The sequence below is a fragment of the Monodelphis domestica genome, chromosome 8 (genome assembly GCF_027887165.1).
Source record: "Monodelphis domestica isolate mMonDom1 chromosome 8, mMonDom1.pri, whole genome shotgun sequence".
NCBI lineage: Eukaryota > Metazoa > Chordata > Mammalia > Didelphimorphia > Didelphidae > Monodelphis > Monodelphis domestica.
Genome location: NC_077234.1, coordinates 217,347,360 through 217,372,368, shown reverse-complemented (window position 1 = coordinate 217,372,368; position 25,009 = coordinate 217,347,360). Strand labels below are relative to the sequence as shown.

Genomic DNA, 25,009 nt, shown 5'->3' with positions numbered 1-25,009 from the left:
ATGCCATCTTATATAGGTAATTATTTTAAAATTCTGTTTTTTGGGGGGTTTTTGTTTGTTTTTGTGCTTTTGGACTCTATACTTTTGGGGGATAAAATTCTTATGCTAATCCAAATAGTATCACTTTTATCTGATGTATATTGAAAACATGAGATATGTTTTCACTTTTTATTTGTGATATTTAAATGATTTCTCCTAAGGGATAACTTGGAAATTTTGCTTCATATATATATATATATATATATATACATATATATATATGTATATATATATATATGTATATATATATATATAAATCAGTGTGGCTCATGATTTACTAACAAAATATATAATTATATATTACAGATACTGGACCTATCATGATGAAAGATTTTTATACATGTTAATGGAATATGTTCCTGGAGGAGAACTTTTCAGCTACTTGAGAAACATGGGACGGTTCAATAACAGCACAGGACTATTTTATTCTGCAGAGATTATCTGTGCAATAGAATATCTGCACTCCAAAGAAATAGTTTACAGAGATCTAAAACCTGAAAATATATTGTTAGATAAAGAAGGTCATATCAAGCTCACAGATTTTGGATTTGCTAAAAAGCTAGTAGACAGGTAAGATATAAACTCTTTTAATCTTGAAAATTATGAAGTTAATGGTTTAAAAATGTTTGCTGACTTCTTGTACCATTTCTATCATTGCCTGTTTTGATGAATAAGATTCATTTTTTTACATGACTAAAATGCATATGTTGATTACATAGAATTACCTTCACAGGTAATGAGCAGGTTAATTAACTAGCAATATCACATATTCTTGGAAAGCAGCAATAGTAGTCTAGGTATACTTGGTTCTAGAAGTCAGAACCAGGAATATTGGTTGAGTGTTTAAAGAGACAGATTTAGTCTTGACATGATGAAAAACTTAGTAACAGCCCTTTCATATAGTAGAGTGAGTTCCTTTGGGAAGTTCTATGTTCTTCCTTTTAGGGAAGATTCTTATTCAGATTAAGAGTTTGTAGAGATGTCCTTTTTGGTCTTTTCCAAGTCTGTGATTCTGAAACTTCCTACAGGAAGTACTATTTTAGGAGTTAAATTCAAAATTGAAATAGAAAAATACCTTAGGAAAGTGAACAGGGTTGAGCATTGACAAACCCGTAGTTGTAGTACTGATCATCTAACCTATGTCAATTTAAGTTCAAATTTATGCCCTTCTCCCCCTAACCTCCTAAAATGATTATATGCCTTATGCTTGGTGAATTAGGAATGTTGTAAAGAGCACTAGACTATGCAGTTAATTTAAACTACTAGAAAGGAAACTTATGTGGTAGCAAAAATTTATGGAACAGTTTAAGGTCTGTGGTGCACTTATACTTATTATCCTATTTATTCCTCACAATAATCCTAGGAGGTAGAGGACCCAAAGTTTTTATTACCTACATTTCACAAAAGAAGAAACTGAAGAGGCAGCATTTAGCAGGGCCAGTGGATTTGTCCACTGCCATACATACAACATAAATGTTGGAGGTGAGATTTTAATTCAGGCCATTTCTGATGCTCAAGTCAAGTGTTCTTTTCCCTATGTTATTTATAGGAAGATTAGGTAAAACAGAATCTATTCTCATGAGAGAGAACACTACTTTAAGCAGCAAGAAAACTAGGCCTCTTTAAGCAGGTGGCAGAAGGAAAGCCTAACTATGGAAAAGTTCTACTCTTTGGGAAATTAGGTATTTGGAAAACTCCACCATCTGGCTTATAGCTGGGAGACCTGGAAGTAAGGGGGAGGGGGGAACCCAGCTTCTGAACGACAGGAACAGCTGCCACAGAGTTCTTATTCTCCATAGGAGAGACCTACAAATTCCTATTCAGAGTCACTGATTCTTAGTTTTTTACCCAACTGAAAAGAGGTTTAGCCATTTGACTTTTATCCTTCAATAACTACTTGGAGACAAGAGGAAATGATCTACTAAAGACAGGTAATCTTTCAGCCATAAGAAGTTATTTTGATAAGAGAGAGAACAAATATAAAAAGTAGAAACATCTTAAAGAACAACAGTCTGGGATCATTTAGTGTTTGTTCCCATACAACTTACTAAGCCCTGAGAGCATTACTGTATTACAGCACATTATGATAATTGATGTTCGTAATTAAAGCATGAGTAATCAAAGAAAAGAAATTATATACAGAATATTGTATTATAATCAATTATATTCTGAATGTTATTAAATTTTATTCTGAATATTGAAGAAAGAGAACTGTATAATTCAATTTAGAAAGATTTATACAAAAATATCTGTCTGTTCATTTGTTAAAATACTTTGGCACAAAGTGTTTAGTTATTTGACAGATAAATTATATGGAAAACTTTTCTAACATAAGGTCAAATAAAGAGGTATGCCAATCTTTAAAGCATTCTATAAATATCTATTTTTCTACTTTGGCTTTCTCAGGAAAAGTTGACATGTTTTCATGGAGGAAGTAATGCTATTCAATTATTATCCTTCAAACATTTTAGTTGCAGGGACTATGTATATTTGTTTTAATGAAATTATTTCTTAAATATTTATTTTAAATGTATTATGAAGCAGTTACCCCCTCCCTTGAAAAGTTTTAATTTTTAGATCCACAAGGATAGAATAAAAGAAGTACATTATGAAGAACAGTAATAATCATGACTTGATAAATTTTAAGAATCTGGTTTTAGAATGTAGGTGCTGCCACACTGTGGCTGTTGTGAATTTTCATCTGTGAAGACAAATCACTTTTCATGACCATCTAGGTCAAGCCTTTTATGTGACAGATGAAGAAACTGAGGCTTTATGGCTAATGTTAAAAAAAGGTTTTGATGGAAAATGTATTAAAATAGAAGCAATGGAATTGTTTCTTTAAATTATTGATCATTTATTTTTGCCTTTATAATAATTCCTTGTGTCTTGTAGCTGATGAAACATAATTATTAGTACAAAGCAAAAAAAAAATGTCCTAATCGTATTTTAATTGAAAACTGAGAGGGCCAGATATGCCCAAAGATATTTGGTACTGTATTGATGTAATCATGGGAAAAATGAATTTAAATCTCTCCTATTATGTGTCGTAGTTTGATGAGAAATTTTATTAGTTCTTTCTGCGGCCTCTATATAGGGTTCATTAATGTCAAGTAGATTTAGAAGAGAACCAATTTAAATTCTTTCATAAATGACATCCTCTTTTGAGCTCATTCTTAATGTAGTAGTAGCTGGCCCAAACTCTTTCTTTAGGTTTAGCTACAGGTATACATGATTGTTGGGTAAGATTTGGACAATAGAAATGAGGTAGAATAATTTGTGTTGAAGATAAATGTAATGTCTTTGTATAGGTATCTAGAAGTAGTAAGCTTTTCCTTATAGTAAAGGAGAAAAATGTGGTTTAAGCAAATTTAGAATAAATATTTATTTAAGAAAACTTTAGAATTTTTCATTAATACAAGGCAAATTTTACATTTTAATAGTTTTCTATGATATTAGGCACATTTTATAAATGTATCATTTGCTTACATAAATATATTTTAACAGTAGTATTTTATTTAAAACATTCTACACTACATTGATTATGATCATTTTTCTTCATATGGTTTAATTATTTTTTGCATTTCTTTTTGGGTCTTTGAAGGGTCTTGGGGTCTAAAACTAATAGGGTTTTTTCAACTTTCTTTTGTATTTGAACTTAGGAGAAAAAATATTGTCTTTAGTCTAAGAAGAAAAGTTATGTTTAGTTTTAATTGAAGATTTGTTCTAGAACAGCACATTAAACATTGTTTTGTGATGAATTTTATAATCTTGGAATAAATTGAGTATAAAAATCCTTAACTTTTAATTTCTGAAACTTTACATTAGATAATTAGAATATTAACAGTCAGTATTTTTTGACTCTGATGTACCAGCTTAACTATGGGGCAGTGCCATCAGCATGACAGAATCAAGGCTACATATGAGAACATTTTCTTAATTAAGTCTGTTTGGGGATGAGTAAAGAGACTTAGAGATTCTGAGTGCCTTAAGAGCAGGGGATGTTTCATTTTTGTCTCTGTATCCCTTCAACACCGATAGTACATGGAAAGTGCTTACTGGATACTTGTTCATTTATTGACTACTGAGTCTGTGTAATTAGAATTTTGCTCTCCAGAACTCTCTTTCCCATCTTTCCACTTTCCTTTTAACGTTCCATCCTGAAATAAAGTTTTAAGTGTAGCTCTGTCCTCTCTCTGTTCCCAGGAAGGCAGCTGGTAGAGAAGTTGAGTGAGTGCCAGGCAGCAGAATTTTACACATGTGGTCATACTTAAGTTTTGTACTTTGTTCTTTTTATTTCTTCTACTTCAAGTGATTATTAATCTTTTTTTTTTCTGTTACAAATACTTTTTTTTCAGCTAGAAGGTACAGTATCTCAGGGGTCTCATAGTTGAAAAAGCTACAACCACATCATCTTGCAACTCCATAAAAAATGCTGTAAATGAAATTGCTTGGCTCTGTAGTAATACTTCAGAAGGTTTGAATCTTCTGCTTTGACTGCATAAATTTCTGCACAGTCTTTATGGGATAAGCAGAAAGAAACACCTCTTTTTGCTCCACTTATCTACTCTTGTATGTGAGCTGTTTCCTGTTCCTGTAAATCCATACGGGGGGATGAGAAGACCAGCCATATACCAAAAGGTGGGTCACACCTGCCATGGCCCTCTCCCAATCCAATGGAATAGGGAATGCTCCAAGCCATGCTCCTATCATACTGGACATTGTGGTGATCTGAAGACTATTATCCCAAATAGATGTAGCTCCATTTCTAGTGAAAACTCATGCCATGCTTTAATGTTTGGGCCCAATAAACACAGACAAGGTAATGTGGTTCAAATGTAACAGTAAATAAAAATGTTTCCAGCATCAACTCTGTCAATGGAGCTCCGTATAGAACAATAATTGCATGAAAGAATAGGAAAGATATATAACAGTAGACACAAGATTTCAGAAGTCTGGATATTTTGTGAAAAATTGAGATTCTCTTAGAAGATGGATTTGTTTTTACTTATAAATATGATACCACATTGACAATTGCTACATAGAACAGATGCATAACCATGTCAGGTGTGTTTCCAAGACTGAGAAATCCTCCAAGAAGAAAGATGGAATGAAGGTAGTCAGAATAATGGAAACTGTACAGAAAATGGGAACATAAAACAGTCTCTTGATATCAGCATCTTTCATGGTGCTTCCTTGAAGATGTTTCCCCTCCCTATGGCGAAAGAGCACAGCAGGGCCCAAGCTTGAACATAGCACAAGCAGTCATGGTGGCTGGAAGGATTCGCTGTCCTATCTTACCTGAGTCTTGGGACCGAGGAAACTCAATTATTAATAAATCTTATAAAATATAATACTTGGAGCTATTGGATATTAATTTAAATCTTAGGACTTCCTAGGGAAGGAAGGGGATCATGAGATCTGAATCCTTTACCCTCAGGACAATACACAGTTTTGGTTTGGTTTAATGACTTGTATGTTCTATATCAGAGAATTCTGCAGCAGAACCTAAACAAGAATCACAAGCATAGAATGTTAGAACCAGTGCCATAGAAATTTAGTGTAATCCTCTCACTTTACATGTAAGGAAACCAAGACACAGAAATAAAATGCTTTGATCATGATCATTATTAGCAACATAGATTTAGAGATTGAAGGGCCATTTAGAAGTCATCAAGTTCAAACCTCTTATTTTATTTTATTTTATTTTATTTCTTTATTTTTTTAAGCCTTACCTTCTGTCTTGGAATCAATCCTGTGTATTGGCTCCAAGGCAGAAGCGTGGTAAGGGCTAGACAATGGAGGTCAAGTGACTTGCCCAGGGTCACACAGCTGGGAAGTGTCTGAGGCCAGATTTGAACCTAGGACCTCCCGTCTCTAGGGCTAGCTCTCAATCCACTGAGCTACCCAGCTGCCCCCCAAACCTCTCATTTTATAGCTGAGTAAAACAGTTTAAGAAAGATGAAGTGACTTATTTGCTAAGGCTCACACAGGTAGTATATGAGGCAGGATTGAATCCAGGATCTCTTTACTCCAGGTTCAACATTCTTTTCACTTCATATAGCATAGCCTCTGTATAGGTTCTCTTTCCTCCCAGCTAGTTATTAGCAGATTTAGGATTTGAAACTGCTTTTCTTCAATTCAATCAGTATTTATGAATCTACTATCATGCTTTAAACAGTAGAATTATTATTCAGCCCTGTGAGCTGGACATTGTACTCCTCTTAATACTCCTCAGATTGTATTCTTTTTCATGGCAGCTATGTCATAGTTGATCACACACGCGCACACACACACACACACACACATTATTTTTTAAAGCACTAAAAGTGTCAAACTAAGTATTATAGACTGGGCTTAATTCAGGCATATTACTCCCATAATAGTAATTGTCTCTCCCCACCCCCCAACCCCCAATCCTTTACTTTTGAAATTTACTTTATATTAAAAAAAAAAAGCAAAACCAAAAATCCCTGGTAAATTTCTTTATCTGAACTAAGACCACATGTTATAGCTATCAAGGCTGGAATCTTGATTTTTCACCCATTGTATAAGCTATCTTTCCATGCTTTTTGTGCTGCACAGACTTGATGATGAAAATAGAGAGTAGGACCAAGGACACATAGATCCTGTGGCAAGACAATGGAGATTTTCTTCAAGGTTGATACCAAACTATTAACCAATATTCTTTGGTTATAGTTGTTCAACTATGAGATTCCAGTTTTGTAACTTTGGTTTTTTTAACCCCTTAGACCTCATTTTCATCATCTGTAAACTGAAGGGCATTAATTAGATGGTCTCTGGGGGCTTTTCCACTTCAAAAACTCTGTTAGGTTTTGAAGCTTATTTAACCATATACTTATCCAGTCTCTATTTCTCTAACTTAGTCATCAGTCTATCATGAAAGACCTTGTCAGTGTTTTGCCAGAATAATCCTAATGCTTTGTAAATAATGTTATAATTTTGCAAAAATAACTTTGGTATGTCTCTCTGTGTGTGAGACAGACAGAAAGGAAAAGAGGGGGGGGGGAAAGAAAGGTATAGAGGGAAACAAAGAAAGTAATTGATTTATTTGATTCTCATGATAATCTTGGGATCTCTTTTTAAATTTTTTATTGATTGATTTAGAATATTTTTCTATGGTTACATGATTCATGTTCTTTCCCTCCCCCTCTTCCTCTTCCCTTCCTGGAGCTGATGAGCAATTCCACTGGGTTTTACATGTATCATTGATCAAAGCCTATTTCAATATCATTAATATTTGCAATAGAGTGATCATTCAAAGTCAACATCCCCAATCATATCCCCATTGAACCATGTGATCAATCATACGTTTTTCTTCTGTGTTTCTACTCCCACAGAGTTCTTTCTCTGGATGCGGATAGTGTTCTTTCTCATAAGTCCCTCAGAATTGTCCTGGATCATTGCATTGCTACTAGTAGAGAAATCCATTACATTCAGTTGTACCACAGTGTATCCATCTCTGTGTACAATGTTCTCCTGGTTCTGCTCCTCTCCCTCTGCATCAATTCCTAGAGGTCGTTCCAGTTCACATGGAATTTCTCCAGTTTGTTATTCCTTTCAGCACAATAGTATTCCATCACCAACAGATATTGGGATCTCTGTTTAAAAAAAGAAAAAGAAAGAAAATTGAACAGAGGGTAAATGATTTGCCCAGCATTATGTAGATAGTAATTAATGAAGTGAAATCTTAATCCCAAGTCTTCTTAATCTTTTTTATATTTCCCTATCCTTTCTGTTGGGCAGCATGGTGGCACAGTGGATAGAACATTGGACCTAGAATCAGGAAGACACATCTTCATAATTCAAATCTGGCCTTAGACACATACTAGCTGTGTAACCCTGGGAAAGTCACTTAATTCTGTTTGCCTCAGTTTCCTTATCTGTATAATGAATATTTATTAAGCACTTCTCCTATGAGCCAACTAGGGCAGCTAGGTGGTATAATGGATTAAGCACCAATCTTCAACTTAGGAATTTCTGAGTTCAAATCTAGCCTTAAAATTTACTAGTTGTGTGACCCTGGGCAAGGCACTTAATCCCTATTTGCTTCAAGTCCTCATTTGTAAAAAAGGGGCAGATTGGAGAAGGAAATGGCAAACTACTCCAATATCTTTGCCAAGAAAATCCCATGGATAAAAGTCCATGGCATCACGTAGGCATAACTGAACAACTGAACAATATCAATGGGCCAGGAATGGTGTAGGCCCTGGGAATGCAAAGTAAGACAAAACCATGGTATGTAATCTCAAGGAGTTCCCATTTTCATGGATACAATAAGCAAAACCTCTACATACAAGATATATACTTTGTAAGTTGAAGGAAATTTGAAAGGGAAGGCAAAAGTGGTATAAAAGTAGGCTTCTTGTGGGATTTGAGCTGAGTCTTGAGGAAAGCCAGGAACTGGAAACAAGAAGGAAAAGCATTTAAAGCAGTTAGGGAAAAGCACAGAATTAGGAGAATTGAGTGTTGTGTGAAAGGCATGGCAAGAAGGACAATGCAGCGTAGCATAGTCCATAGAGGGAATAAAGGGTAAGAAGATTAGAAAGAAAAGGTAAGGCTTTTAAAAGTCAGAATATTTTATATTTATTCCTAGTAATAATAGAATTTGAGTGGAATGGGAAATAACAAGAGAAGGAAGAAAAGATGATTTCAAGGCATGTTGAATTTCAGGTGTAAACAGCTCACTTAAGCAAATGGAAATGTGGGATTAAAATGTGGGATTGGGGATATTGATGGACAGTGAAGAATTATATTCACTCCTGCACAAAAGTTATTACTATAAGTAGTTACTAAGGGGAAAAAATAGGAAGATTCTTTAAAGTGTCAACCAATTTGATTAATTCTTATTAGTATTCTTAAATACAGTATTTAAGGGGTGTTTCTTAGCAACTTGGTGGCTCAGTGGATAGAGTGACAGCCTGAAGCCAGGAAGACTCATCTTCCTGAGTTCAAATCTGACTTCATACACGTACAAGCTGTGTGACTCTGGGCAAATCACTTAAACCTGCTTGCTTCTGTTCCTCATCTGTAAAATGAGCTGGAGAAGAAAACAGCAAACCACTCCAGTGTCTTTGCCAAGAAAACCCCAAAGAGTCTGACTCCCCTGAAATGACTGAATAGGAACAATTATAAAGGCACTATAGTAGTCACTAATACCCAGCAGCCCTTCATTGTTTATCTTATAGCAGTCTAGTCTCAATTGTGTTAGATGATTATATAGTTACAGAAATTCAAAACCTGTTGAATGAACAGATGCAAAAAGTAGTGAATTTATGTTAACCTGGTGAGGTTTATAATGCAGCGCCATTATGCTCTGTTGCCTGCCCTCTTCTGTTCATTATTTTCTCACTAAAGTGGATAAAGAAAGATTATTAAATTTGTGAATGATGAGAAGTTGGATAGGATAGCTTCTCTCTTGGTGACCAAAACCGTGCCTCTATCCTTTCCTATTCTTGTTTATTACCTTTGCTCTAGTCTTATTTTTTTCCTTTATACAGTTTTCCTTTACAGACAGACTGGTTGATCAACTCAATTGTACACTATCTTTAATGCTTGAATTTTGCTCCCTTGTTCAAATCCCACTTATACCTTGCCAAAGCCAAACCTTGGGGAACCCATACCATCTACCTTCTCCAATCCTGCTCATGTGCTTCATATGTCCTGGAGGAAATGAAACAGCTTTGATAACTGACTCCACTACACATGCGTTACTTAACCTGATTGCTACATCAGCATCCTTTATTCTTCCCTTATTGGCTCACATCCCTTAAAACCTCAGTGAATATTGGAGGGAAGTGAAGACTTAAAAACAATTCAGCATCTAATCTAGCTTCCTCTGCCTTCTGCCCATTCACTTACCACTAGCTGAGAAAACCAGATTTTGGCTACTACCTTGTTAAAGCTGATTATTTTATAACCTATTGTATATAAAAGTATATTAAGGTTACTCTGAAATCCATACAGTAATTTTAGTCTTCCTGAATGTCTAAGTCTTGATTTTGGAAAACACCTTTTATTTGTCCTAGGATTCTTAGCCATCATTTTTTTTAACTACAGGAAGAATTGACTGAGGTTCTTAGTTTTTTATTTAACTGAACAGATTAAACCTTGTATTGTCATAGATGACTTTTAAATTGTGTTTTTTACAGTCATTTTCTAAATATGTTGGCCCAGGGTTTAAGATTTGTGATTAGCAAAGTACTATTAGGCAACCAATCAGTATGCTTGCATCCACCTACTTTGCTGTCCTCATGGGATTTTTCTATATATTAAAATGAATCAGTTGATAAATTCAGTAAACCAAATATTCCTTCCTGTGCCAGCTGAGTCAGGTATCCGTATTGTTTCACTCGATCAACAGAAAGAAGAAATTAAATTTAGCTAGGTGTAAGGAGATCTGGACTTGGAGTGTGAAAGATCTGAGTTCAATTACTTTCCAATTGGTACAGTGAAATAAATGATCTTTAAGATACTTTTCTGGGTATACAATCATATGATTCTAAGAAATTGGTAAAAAAAAAAATTGCATCTGTAGTATAAAGACTTCCTGTCAAGGAAACTCCCTTTAATTAATGCACATAACATGTTCTCCATAACTTAGAATTTTAGAGTTGAGTAGAAAATTAATTGAGTAAAGAATAAGTGAAAGAATTTTCTCTGCCATGCCACATTAGAGGTTTTCTCTGTCCCAGAAATACCTTTTTCTGGGACGTTCACTGGTCCCTGACCTCACTTTGGAAGTACATTTCCTTCCTCTGATTGGTTTTTCCCAGAACCTCCACTTTAAGAAAAGTGGCTGGGTCAGCCATATCTTCATTGTTCTCCAGGTTCTACTCTTGACTCTGTATTCTCTCCACCATGTCATAACAAACCTTTTCATCCTGGAAGTTAACTCGACCCCTTGCCTCCTCACCCTAGAAGTATACTCTACCTCTGATTCTCTACTTCTGTAGACTTTCCTTGCCCAGTAATTTATCTCATCCTATCCCTTCTTAGCTTTGCATTGTTTTTACTTTCTGAAGGTAAACTCCTGAGGGCAGGGACTGTTTTTATGCTTGTGTATATTCCCATTGCTTGACAGACATAATGCCTAGCACAGAGTGACTGCTTAGTAATGATGATTTGACTTGGAAAAAAAAAACCCAACTATTAAGCAAGTAAGCGCACCAATTACATAAAATAAAAGATGATAGGCAATTAATTGCTAAATAAGCAGTATATACAATATGAAGGGAGATCTATGTAGATAGGCATAGTTAAAGTTTGTTTCTTTTTTTTCTTTTTCTTTTTTTTTATAAACCCTTACCTTCCATCTTGGAATAAATCCTGTATATTGGTTCCAAGGCAGAAGAATGGTAAGGGCTAGGCAATGGGGGTCAAGTGACTTGCCTAGGGTCACACAGCTGGGAAGTGTTTGAGGCCAGATTTGAACCTAAGACCTCCCTTCCCTAGGCCTGGCCTCAATCCACTGAGCTACCCAGCTGCCCTCTTAAAGTTTGTTTTTGAAGAGTTTGAATTTGAACTGGGCTCTAAAAGTTAGGCCTTTAGTGTTAGTTAGTGGTAGTCTCTCAGTGACTGAGAATGACAATTGTCTTTGTGCATTATCATCTATTGATGTACCCTCATGTGGCTTTGAAGTCCAAAGACTGAGGCGCAGAGTTTGTGGCACATGGGTTATGGGACACCAGTTGTTATGGGAGGTGCGGTTGTGGCCTGGTGTCGGTGTTCACGCGCAGCGGCAAGACATCGATGTCGTTCATCTTCAAAGGTGGCGGCTGCATGTGGGTCGCCAGCTGCTTCTGTCAGAGGCAGCGAGTTCTAGTTGCTTTGGTGTAATGCCAGCCCACTTCAAGTTTGATTTTAGCTGATCTTTGAATCTTTTCTTTGGTTTCCTGAGTCCAGCTGACAGTTCACCATAGAATACCTGTCTTGGTATTCGCTGTGGGTCCATGCGGATAACGGGTCCAGACCATCGTAGCTGGGTTTGGAGGACCATGACTTCGATGCTGGTGGAGTTGGCTCTGTCGAGGACTTCCTGATTGGTGATTCAGTCCTGTCATCAGATCCTCATCATTGACCGGAGAGAGCGTTGGTGGAATTGTTCCAGCTGTTTCATGTGCTTCCGGTACAGTGTGCATGTTTCGCAACCGTACAGGAGCGAGCTGAGAACCACTGTGTTGTACACTCTGAGCTTCGTCGCAGTGCTTATATCCCTGTGTTGGAGGACTTTGGAGCATAGCCGCCCGAGTACCTGGCTGGCCTTTTGGATCATTAATCTCGTGGTCTAGGGACCCATCTTTGGTGATGGTGCTGCCCAGGTACTTGAAAGTGTTGACGTTAGAAAGCTGCGTGCCATCGATTGTAATGCATGGCTGGTTCATTGGCCTCCCTGGTGCAGGTTGGAACAGCACCTCTGTTTTGCTGAGGCTGATAGTCAGGCCAAACAGTTTTGTTGTGGTGGAGAACCTGTCCACAATGGTTTGGAGATGATTTTCTTGGTGGGCCATGAGAGCACAGTCATCTGCGAAGAGAGCTTCTAGGATGAGTCTCTCTGTTGTCTTTGTTTTTGCAGTCAGGCGGCGAAGGTCGAATAGTGAGCCATCCAGTCAGTATTTGATGTAGATGCCCAGGTCTAGATCCATCACAGCATGTCGAAATACTTGGGTGAAGTATAGGTTGAATAGTACCGGAGCGAGGACACAGCCTTGTTTCACGCCACTGGAGATGTTGAAGCGATCAGAAGTCTCTCCACCAGATAGGACTTCCCCTGTCATGTCGACATGAAAGAGCTGGATCAGTTTGATGAATTTTGCTGGGCAACTGAGCTTGCTAAGGATCACCCACAATGCGTCCCTGTTCACTGTGTCGAATGCCTTTGTCAGGTCTATGAAGACAATGTAGAGACTCAGGTTCTGCTCAAGGCATTTTTCCTGCATTTGCCTCACCGTGAAGACCATGCCGATGGTGCTACGATCTGGTTGGAAACCACATTGTGACTCAGGCAGGTTCTGCTCTGAAACAGATAACAGGAGTCTGTTGAGTATAACACAGGCGAGGATCTTTCCAGGGGTGGAGAGTAGTAAGTTGCCTCTGTAGTTGTCACAGGCTGCTCGTGCACCTTTGTTCTTGTATAGGGCTACGATGGAGGCATCTCTGAGTTCTGGGGGCATGTCTTCCTCTTTCCATATGCTGGTTAGCACTATGTGGAATGCCTGGAGCGCCTTTCCATTTAAGGCCTTGTACACCTCGGTTGGGATCCTGTCTTTACTGGGTGCCTTGCCTGCACTCATTTGTTTAATGGCTTTTTGGACTTCCTCTATTGAAGGAGGGACGTCAAGGTGTTCAGTGGTGCGGTTTTGGAGGATCTGGTCAAGGGCGCTTTGGTCGACTGAAGAGGGTTGGTTGAGAAGCTGACTGAAGTGTTCTTTCCACCTGTTGCTGATGCCTTTTTTTATCTTTTATGAGAGTGTCACCGTCAGAGGATAGCAAGGGAGTGGTAGTGGGTTTTAATGGCCCATAGACAGTCTTGAGGGCACTGAAAAATTGTTTGTCGTTTTTTGTATCAGCAAATCGCTGGATTTCTTCTGCCTTTTTTTCCCACCATCGGTCTTGCATCTTCCTGATCTCACGCTGTGCCTTGGCTTGGAGAGACTTGAATCTGTCCTTTTTAGGAGCAGAGTTTGGGTTATTTTGCCACTCCATAAAGGCTTTGTTCTTTTTGCTCAATAGGTCTTCAATAGCAGTCTTGTTCTTGTTGAACCAGTCCTGGTGGTTGCGTTGTTTGGGGCCTAGGACTGCCTTTGATGTTTCCTTCACTCCGTCTCTGAACTGGTTCCATTTCTCGGTTGAGCTTCCAGTGAGTGGTCCCTTGTCGTCCAGGCAGGACTGGAATGTTTGCAAATAAGATGAATCTCTAAGATGACTCACGTTGTAAAATGTGCGGACTGTCTGGGCGCGTTTTGGATGGCGAGGCGCAATGCGCATTTGAAGAGTCGCTCTAACCAATTGGTGGTCTGGCCAGCATTCAGCTCCTCTCATGGCTCTGGTGATCTGTACATCCTGGATGTCTTGCCGACGTACAATGATGTAGTCAATGAGATGCCACTGTTTTAATCGTGGGTGCATCCATGTTGTTTTATATTTGTTCGCCATTCTGGACACAGTGTTCATGATGGTGAGTTCGAACTCTGAGCATTTGCTGAGTAGTAGTAGGCCGTTGTTGTTCATTTTGCCCACGCCGTGTTTGCCAAGCACTCCTTTCCATCTTTCATGGTCCTGGCCAACACAGGCTTTGTGAAGTCTCCTAGTAGTATCAGCTTGTCATTTTTGGGCACTGAGTGCAGGACGGCACTCAGGTCAGAGTAGAACTGCTTGATGGTCTCCTCTGTGCTGGTCAGTGTTGGGGCATATGCGCTGATGATTGTGGCATACCAGTCTTTGCTGAGAGGCAAACGGATCTTCATGAGCCTCTTGCTGATGCCCATAGGCAAATCTGGCAGCTGTTTGAGCAAACTGGTCTTGATGGCCAGGCCAACACCATGGATTCTGTCTTCATTTGAGGTTCTACCTTTCCAGAAGAAGGTGTATCCAGTGGTGGGTTCGATGAGTGATCCCTCTTCTGGTAAGCTTGTTTTGCTTAAGGCTGTGATGTCGATATTATATCGTGCCAGTTCTTTATCAGTTAGAGCTGTTCTTCTCTCAGGTCTTGGGGTATTCTCTCTGTCAAGTAATGTCCTGATGTTCCATGCTCCTAGTAGGAGTTTCTTTGTATTTTTTCCTTGGTTTCGACCGCTTAAAGGGATGACCCGCCAGCCGCGGTGTGCTGACCGGGTGTTTTGTAGGGCAGGCAATGTTTGGGACACCTTTTCTAGTCCCCTTCCTTGATTAGGGTGAGCAGTGCTGTCCTAGAGCAGGCTGCTCAGTCGCCCAGGTTGCTGCCGAACGTCCCTGCTGCCCACAAGGTCGAGCGACCACTGGTCCGTGGGCCGCCTACGTGCAGGATCGTGACTCCAACTGCCAGTGGTCACCTCCACCTGTTGCGTCGCCACTCCCCCATCGCCGCAGGTCTTGAAGAGGATGGACGGGGTTAGGATAGATGAGTGTGCACAAAGACACTTGTGCGTGAAGGAGATTTAACTGGAAAAGCCGATGCACAGAGACAGTCCCACTTTCTCGGCGTTGGAAGCCTGGGTCCAGTGTCACGAAAAGTTGTTACACCTGAAGACTTCCTCAGCTGCATTGGATGGCCGTGTTGTCCTTTGAGCTCCAACACACCCTGAGCACTCCACAGTGCTTTGCTGCATCGCCCTCTCAGCCGTTGAACCTTCTTGTTGGTTTCTTCTGCCTGTTCCTCCGAAGCAGTCTTCACATACTGGGTGTGCAAAGCTCTGGTTCACCAGGGGTCGACGACCCGATGGCTACCCTCACAAGGTTTAGCCAGCCTGTTGAAGCCATTGCCCAGGTTGTGGCCGCTGCCACATGCTAGCAGCTACTGGGAGCCACAAGTGAGAGCTGGATGTCAGGTGGGGGTCAGAGGCTGGAGAGCTGCCCTAAGAGGGCATGACAAGCCCTCCATACCAGAGATACTACCCCTCCCTGAATACCTCATACACTCCAAATAAGAGGCCTTAGTGATATAGCTAGAGAGCATGATAGCGCTTTGCAATTTTCAAGGTTCTTTCTTCCCCCAAATCCCATGAGACAGATTATACAACTATTCCCCATTTTACAGTTGAACTAACTGGTACTCTGAGAGGCTAAGTTATTTGTCTAAGATCAAATGATTACTAAATAGCAACACTGATTGCCAGATCATTTACTCTTTCTAACACACTATGCTGCGTTGCAAATGGAGGCATATTATCAGCTGAGACTTAGAGGAGCCTATTCTGATTGATTGAAGGACCTGGTCATGAAGTTTGGGGATTGTATAAAATGAACAAGATTGTTTGAAATGGAGAAATGAATGTGTCTGTCTGTTGACCCCAGAAAGGAATCCTGGGGAGGCAGGGATGAGAAAAACCACATACTTGGCCTCATGATCTGCCCCACTTTGGCTGGAGAAGGACCTTGTGAGCTTCCAAAGGTCTGGAAGATTTTTTCAGCTACTCAAGGCAGTGTATATTTTAAGAAACAAGGATATATTAGATGTGTAAAGAGACAGGGCAGATTCAAGGTCTACAAGAAGATTGTCAGAAAAGCAATATTATATGAAGAAGATATTTTGAGGTCTCTAGGAAAAGGACTTGTGGGAGCTGTATTATCTTCTTTTGCCACTCATATTCTAACCTTGAGCTCTCTCTTCTCTATACTGTATTTGTGCTTGTGGGGTGTGGGTAGAGTTGAGGGAAAGGGGAGAGAGAGGAGAGGAATGTTTTGTATCAAATATATTATCACAATTCAAAACAAATCTAGCTGACTAATGGTTATCGAATGATAATAAATGAGGGAAAGAAACCAGTGGGGAATCATCGAATAGAGCATTGCAAAGATATCCCCTCCTCTCTTAAGGCTAACCTAGGACCCTGAGAGGAGATGTAATAATGGCACCACTGGGTACCTAGCATACCAGTTTGAGTTAAGGTTGGGATAGTAATTCCAGAGCATGTTCTATAGTGATGAGAAGTGACCTGCAAGACATGAGAGACCATTATTTAGAAGGGACACGGAGGCAGGAAATAGAATATCGCAGTGTCCATCAGTGGTCAAAGCAGTCTTCATAGTGACTGAACCCTTAGTTCTGACTGGATTGATCCTCATCATATAAAAGTATTTAGTGAACCCTGCTTGCATGGGACTCTCTGTGGTAGTAGATGCTCTTTTGAGTAGATTAGACAGACATTATCCATGGTCTTGGCATACAAGTTATGAATTCTTCCAAATATTCTCTGCCACCCTAAATGTGCTGTGAGGAGTTATGAAAGATGCTTGTGTTGTTATCTCTTTTCTGTGCCCCTATTTATTGTCAATTTAAAGAGATTGAAGGTAGATTTTTCCTACTGTAATGTTAGAAATTATGCTGCCTGATCTTGTTTCTGCAAAATACGTGGTATTGCACTATCATTTTATGGCTTAATATGTCAAATTTGATGCTTATTTGATGCCAGGGATATACTAATTTTTTTAATTCATTGCTATTTTGTACACAGACCGGGTACCATTAGTTACAAGTGCTAATGAGACGGCAAAATTTTAACTTTTTTTTTTAAACCCATACCTTCTGTCTTGGAAACAATACTGTGTATTAGTTCCAAGGCAGAAGAGTGGTAAGGGCTAGGCAATGGGAGTTAAGTGGCTTGCCCAGGGTCACACAGCTGGGAAGTATCTGAGGCCAGATTTGAACCTAGGACCTCCTGTCTCTAGGCCTGGCACTTACTTCTACCCCCCCCCCCCCAATTTTATTAACTTTTAACTCTGTTATCGTTGAAAGTTACATGGCTACTAGCCTTTCTGATTTTTCTGGGATAGATTTATAATTACCTTTCTGATGGGCCATTTTTTTATGATAGATCTGTGATCAGCTAATGATACAATCATTTGGTGGATGCTTTCATTCATGTCAAGTATTTTCTAGGTTTAACATGTTTAATGGATATTTTAACATGATTAATGGAATCCTATAAAAGTAGATCTCATTGCCCACATTTGCTCTATCATACCTTCAATTGTAACTGTTTAGAGAGTTAACTGGTATACTGCCTAATGCAAAACTGTCCAAGAGTAGATGGTCATGAGTTTTGAAGAGACTCTTTATATAAAAAGATTTATATACCTTGTCGGTATATTCTTATGCATTATGAAAACATGATTTGAATAAAAAAAAATCCTAAAGCAAAGACTTTTTGACTGGCAATCACACATTTTCCTCTTCTCACTTTCTTTTTTCTTTCTTTCTTTTTTAATAAGCCCTTACGTTCTGTCTTGGAGTCAATACTGTGTATTGACTCCAAGGCAGAAGAGTGAAGGGCTAGGCAATGGGGGTCAAGTGACTTGGTGGGAAGTGTCTGAGGCCAGATTTGAACCTAGGACCTCCCATCTCTAGGGCTAGCTCTCAATCCACCGAGCTACCCAGCTGCCCCCCCCTCTTCTCACTTTCAACTGATCATTGTAAAGACCTTTTATTTCCCACCTTTTGTTTCAGTCCCTTTGATTTTTTAATGTTTCCCCCCTCTCCCTCTTAATTCAGGGAATACTTATTCTTGTTTGTCTGCCACAGAAAGAAGATGTAGTACTTTGGCAAGGAAAGATTGAATTGAAAAATAATTCGGGGGAAAAATAACACTTAAGTGTTCCAGATGTTTACTGCAAGTGGTAATATTGGGAATTCTATTCTAGAAAAAAGATAAGACCATTGATTTATTCAAACTATGCTATTGAAGTGTATTAAGGACCACTTTCTTACCTAGTTCTGTGACCTGTTCTCATACATCACCATGTAACACTGACACCATTTACTATCTATTCCTTGCTAGCATTCTCTCTCTCTTTGATGATGCCTGTTTTCCATCCTAAGTAGTTCTTCTGTGTTATTAATTGCTCTTTATCTGTGATACTAAAATTATTTTCTATCCCCTTAATTGGCATGTCATCCTCCTTTTTATTCACCTACTTTAAATGCTACAAAGCTTCTATCATGCTATTTCCTCTCTACTTTTACTTTAAGAATCCCTTGTGTGACCTCTATGTATGATCACTATGAGTGACCTCTGAATCTTAGTTTCACTAATTTAGTTCCTTAAAAAATGCCTTTATCTGCCAGCAACCACAAAAATAAGAGTACTTTCCCCAGAAACCCTTTGGTTTTGTTCATTCATTCAAAAGTGTTCTTTAAACACCTACTAATTTTAGAGCATTGTTCTAAGAGAAGAGGAGGCAATGTAGTGCAATAGAAAGACCTACAAGTTTAGAAACAAAGCACCTAAGATTTGATTTCTGGCACTGCCTATGAGAAATCTTTTAACATATCTGAGCTTCAGTTTCCTCATCTGTAAAATGAGACTAAATGGACTCTAAATTTTCTTTTAGTTGTAAATCTATGTTTTTTGTTCTGGCTTCTGCTCTCATGGATCTTCAGTACTGAGATGGCATACAAAAATAATTATAGTACAAAATATTACAAGGTATGTGCATAAGAGATATGCAAGTGAAGTGATATGTTAGGTTGAAGGAAGAGAAACTCATTTTTGAATAAGAAGTACCAGGGAAATTTCCTGGAAGAGATGTTACTGAAGTTGGACTTTTAAAGATTAATTGCAATTCAGGTGGCAAGAGAAGGGCATTCCAAATACATGGCTTAGCATGAGAAAAGATAAAATATGGTGGGGTCTAGACTAGAGCATCGATTATATGTGGTAGGATTCAATAAAGGACCTCAAATGCTGCTCAAAAGAATTAGAGGTTTACCCAGTAAACAGTAAGAAGAAGATGATGAAGATTGAAGAAATGATGGTGATGGAATACTATTGTGCTGTAAGTAATGATGAACAGGATGATTTCAGAAAGAGCTAGAAAGACCTATATGAACTGATACAGAGTGAAATAAGTAGAACCAGGAGAATATTGTACACGGTAACAGCAGTGTTGTACAATGATTATCTGTGAAAGACTTTGATATTCCCCAAAGTACAATGATTCTGGACAATTCTGAGGGATTTGTGACAAAGAATGCTGTCTACCTCCAGAGAAAACTGTTGGAGTTGGACTGCAGATCGAAGCCAGTTATTTTTCACTTATTTGTTTGGGGGGGGTTTGTTTTATATAATTATTCTCTTACAAAAATGAACAACATGAAAATGTGTTCTGCATGATAATATGTATAACCCAAATTGAATTGCTTGCCAACTCTGGTAAGGGAGGAAAATAATTTGAATCATATGACTTTGGAAAACTTAATGAAGAAATGTGTTGTTACATGTAATAGGTAAAAAACATCTTTTTTTTTTTTGCATAAAAAAGTATCTATTGAAGAGAATAAATAGCATGACCTGGAAGAAAAGTCTGGCAGTTTAAAACAAAACAAAACATGATTTGGAAGTGGAGGTAAGATGACTATCGTAACAGTCTAAACAAGTAGCAAATGGTGTAGCAGTGGGAATTTTAAGGAAAAAATAGATCAAAGACATAGAGATGATGAAGTTTGATTCAAGATGAGAGAGAAGGAAGTATTGTGAACATGGGAGAGTAAATACTACTGACAGTTTGAAATTAGAAGATTTGGGAAAAATATAATGAATATCCAAATTGAGATTTCTTCTGTGCAGATGCACATGTGGATCTTGCATTTTTTTTTTTAGTTTTTAAAACATTATTTTATTTAGTCATTTTCGTACATTGTTCATTGGAAACAGATCGTTTTCTTCCCCCCACGCCCCCCACCACTTCCCTAGCCGACGAGCGATTCGTCTGGGTATCACATGTGTCTTTGTTCTGAACCCATTTCCTTTTTGTTGGTATTTGCATTAAGGTGCTCATTTAGCGTCTCTCCTCAATCATGTCCCCTCAACCTCTGTAGTCAAGCAGTTGCTTTTCCTCAGTGTTTTTACTCCCTCAGGTTGTCCTCTGCTTGAGGATAGTTGTTTGCAGGTTGTTCAGGGACATTGTAAAGCCATTACTGGAGAAGTCCATTATGTTCTCTTGTACCACAATGTGTCAGTCTCTGTGTACAATGTTCTCCTGGTTCTGCTCCTCTCACTCTGCATCACTTCCTGGAGGTTGTTCCAGTCTCCATGGAATTCCTCCACTTTATTATTCCTTTTAGCACAATAGTATTCCATCACCAACATATACCACAATTTGTTCAGCCATTCTCCAATTGAAGGGCATCCCCTCATTTTCCAATTTTTGGCCACCACAAAGAGTGCAGTTATGAATATTTTTGTACAAGTCTTTTTCCTTATTGTCTCTTTGGGGTACAAACCCAGCAGTGCTATGGCTGGATCAAAGGGCAGACAGTCTTTTATTGCCCTTTGGGCATAGTTCCAAATTGCCCTCCAGAATGGGTGGATCAGTTCACAACTCCACCAGCAATGCATTAATGTCCCTACTTTGCCACACCCCCTCCAGCATTCATTACTTTCCTTTGCTGTCATGTTGAACAATCTGCTAGGTGTGAGGTGATACCTCAGAGTTGTTTTGATTTGAATTTATTTGATTATAAGAGATTTAGAACACTTTTTCATGTGCTTATTAATGGTTTTGATTTCTTTAACTGAAAATTGCCTATTCATGTCCCTTGCCCATTTTTCAATTGGAGAATGGCTTGATTTTTTGTACAGCTGGTTTAGCTCTTTATAGATTTGAGTAATTAGACCTTTGTCAGAGGTTTTTGTTATGAAGATTGTTTCCCAATTTGTTGTTTTCCTTCTAATTTTAGTTACATTGGTTTTGTTTGTACAAAAACTTTTTAATTTGATGTAGCCAAAATTATTTATTTTGCATTTTGTGACTCTTTCTAATTCTTGCTTGGTTTTAAAATCTTCCCCTTCCCAAAGGTCTGACATGTATACTATTCTGTGTTCACCTAATTTACTTATAGTTTCCTTCTTTATATTCAAGTCATTCGCCCATTCTGATTTTATCTAGTTTTTTGGTAGGGTGTGAGGTATTGATCCAAACCTAATCTCTCCCACATTGTCTTCCAATTTTCCCAGTAGTTTTTATCAAATACTGGATTTTTGTCCCAAAAGCTGGGGTCTTTGGGTTTGTCAAAGACTGTCTTACTGAGGTCATTTACCCCAAGTCTATTCCACTGATCCTCCTTTCTATCTCTTAGCCAGTACCAAATTGTTTTGATGACCGCCGCTTTGTAATATAGCTTGAGATCTGGGACTGCAAGGCCACCTTCCTTTGTATTTTTTTTCCATTGTTTCCCTGTATATCCTTGATCCTTTATTCTTCCAAATGAACTTTGTTATGGTTTTCTCTAATTCAGTAAAGTAGTTTTTTGGTAGTTCAATGGGTATGGCACTAAATAGATATATAAGTTTGGGTAGGATGGTCATTTTTATTATGTTAGCTTGTCCCACCCATGAGCAATCAATGCTTTTCCAATTGTTTATATCTAGTTTTAATTGTGTGGAGAGTGCTTCGTAGTTGTGTTCATATAGTTCCTGTTTTTGTCTCGGCAGATATTTTCCTAAGTATTTTATATTGTCTCGGGTGAATTTAAATGGAATTTCTCTTTCTAATTCTTGCTGCTGAACTGAGTTTGAGATATATAGAAATGCTGATGACTTATGTGGGTTTATTTTGTATCCTGCAACTTTGCTAAAGTTGTTGATTATTTTGATTAGCTTTTTGGTTGATTCCCTAGGATTCTTTAAGTAAATCATCATATCATCTGCAAAGAGTGACAGCTTGGTCTCCTCATTGCCAATTTTAATACCTTCAATTTCTTTTTCTTCTATAATTGCCACTGCTAGTGCTTCTAGTACAATATTAAATAATAAAGGTGATAATTGTTTGACTCCTGATCTTATTGGGAAGGCTTTGAGTTTTTCCCCATTGCAGATGATGTTTGCTGATGGTTTTAGGTATATACTGTTTATTATTTTTAGGAAAGGCCCTTCTATTCCTATACTTTCTAGTGTTTTCAATAGGAATGGGTGTTGTATTTTGTCAAAAGCTTTTTCTGCATCTATTGAGATAATCATGTGATTTTTGTTGGTTTGCTTCTTAATATGGTCAATTATGTGGATGGTTTTCCTAATATTGAACCATCCTTGCATTCCTGGTATGAATCCTATCTTATCGTAGTGAATAACCCTTGTGATGACTTGCTGGAGTCTTTTTGCTAGTGTCCTATTTAAGATTTTTGCATCTATATTCATTAGGGAGATTGCCCTATAGTTTTCTTTCTGTTTTTAACCTGCCTGGCTTTGGGATTAGTACCATGTTTGTGTCGTAAAAAGAATTTGTTAGAACCCCTTCTTGGCTTATTTTGTCAAATAGTTTGTATAGTATTGGGGTTAGCTGTTCTTTGAATGTTTGATAGTATTCATAGTGAATCCGTCTGGACCTGGGGATTTTTTCTTAGGGAGTTCTTTGAAGGCTTGTTCAATTTCTTTTTCTGATATGGTGTCGTTTAGGTAATTTATTTCTTCTTCTTTTAGTCTAGGCAATTTATATTTTTTAAGTTACTACTTATTATTATATGTAAGTTTCTTACTAATTATTATTTTTGTTGCATTGTGGTCTGAGAAGGTTGCAATTATTATTTCTGTACTTTTGCACTTGTTTGCAATGATTTTTGGATCTTGCACTTTCAAGAGAGGTCAGATCTAGAGATGTAGATTTTGGTGTTATATGTGCAGTTGTAATGACCAAAGCTATAGGAGTGAATTGCCAAAAAAAAAAAAAGGTTGCCAGACAAAAGACAAAAGAAAGTGGCAAAGGACAGAAGCTTTGTAATGCCTCAAGGAGGATGAGGTGCCAAAAAAGGTGACAGATAACAAATAGTATTGGGAGAATCAGGGGAGGGGGGACTGCTTTCTGAAGTCAAGAAAGGGAAAATATTTTTATAACTGTTTGAATCATATTAGTCTATCAGCCACACATAGAACATTTCAACTGCTTTATGTGCAGTATGTTAATCTAATTTATAAGTTAAATTAATTAACATTTGATCAATTCAAATACTTTCCTATAGTCTTCCAATAATTGTCTCTTTCTACCTTTTTTTTTACCCATGTTACGAATCTGTGGTAGAATCTGAGTTATTTTAATTTGTATAATCTCATTCTGAACATTGAGTTGATTCTCCTCACCTCACCATCATGGTAGTCTAAAGTGTGTTTCTTAACTAGACCTCTTGATTAAAGTTTTTTAAGCTTTCTCTATTTTTCTTCTGTATTATTGCATAAATTGTTTTTCTAAGTATGGCTAAAATAATAATTTCATTATATCATAAGGCACAATAATATTTCATTAGATTTAGATATCATAATTTGCTCAATCATTCTCCAATTAATGGATATATATCCTTTTAGTTTCCAATTTTTTGCCACTTTAAAAAAGATCTGTTGCAAATATTTTTATACATGTGGGTCATTTTCTCCTTTATCTGATTTCTTAGAGGTAGAGGCCTTGTCATTGCATTGCCTGCAGGGTCAAAGGGTTTTTGCTCAATTTAGTATCTTTTGGGGTATAGTTTGAAACTATTTTTGAGGCAGAATCAATTCACATACTTTCCCATAGTCTTCCAAAGATTGTTCTTTTCCACTTTTTTTCACATTTTGGATCATTTGTGGTCAAATCTCAGTTATTTTAATTTGCATTTCTCTCATTATTAGAAATTTGAAGTTTTATTTTTCCAAATATCTGTTGATAGCTTAGATTTCTTGAGAGCTTTTTTGTATGATTTGGTTCATTGTCTATTGGGGATTGGCTGTTCTCAAATATCAAAATTAGTTCTGTAGATATAGTGAATATAAGATCTCTTTTATCAGAGTTACTAAAATTTTTTTTTCTCCTTTTTACTATTCTTCTAATTTTTATTGGACCCTTTTTGTTTGTGTAAAAAATATCAATTTTATGTAATAAAAACTGTCCATTTTACCTTCATAACTTTCTTTATTCCTTGTCTATTGGCAGCTCTGACTATGTGACTCCCCTACTTGGTCAGCTCTAGTGCTTCTTATTTCCTTTATGATAAGATTAAATACTCTGTTTAACTTTTAAACCTTGAACAACCTGGCCCCAATCTATCTTTTCTAGCCTTGTTATTCACTAATCCCCATCCTACACCCTGTGATTCAGTCAGAGGAGGCCTCCGTAATTCATGCAGAACACTAAAGGTCCCATCTCTACCATTGTCCGGATTATTATTGTAGTAGTTGCTTCTCTGATCTCCTTGACTTTAGGTCTTTTATTATCAATTCTTTGGGGAGGCGATGAATAATCAGAGTTAGGGGACCTTGACTTTAGTTCAAATTCTTCCACTAACTTGTAG

The 25,009-nt window shown here is 37.8% G+C and overlaps 1 protein-coding gene and 1 pseudogene across 5 annotated transcripts in view; one reads left to right on the top strand and one right to left on the bottom strand.

The window, feature by feature from the left end:
- Positions 1-25,009, top strand: part of PRKX (protein kinase cAMP-dependent X-linked catalytic subunit) — a 197,740-nt gene that overhangs the window by 124,320 nt on the left and 48,411 nt on the right. For all 5 annotated transcript variants that reach the window (XM_056807225.1, XM_056807224.1, XM_056807228.1 and 2 more), the window contains exon 3: positions 346-609. In XM_056807225.1, coding sequence (XP_056663203.1) covers positions 346-609 — 264 coding nt within the window. The remainder of the gene's footprint in view (positions 1-345; positions 610-25,009) is intronic.
- Positions 4,600-5,226, bottom strand: LOC103099239 (phosphatidylinositol-glycan biosynthesis class F protein-like; annotated as a pseudogene).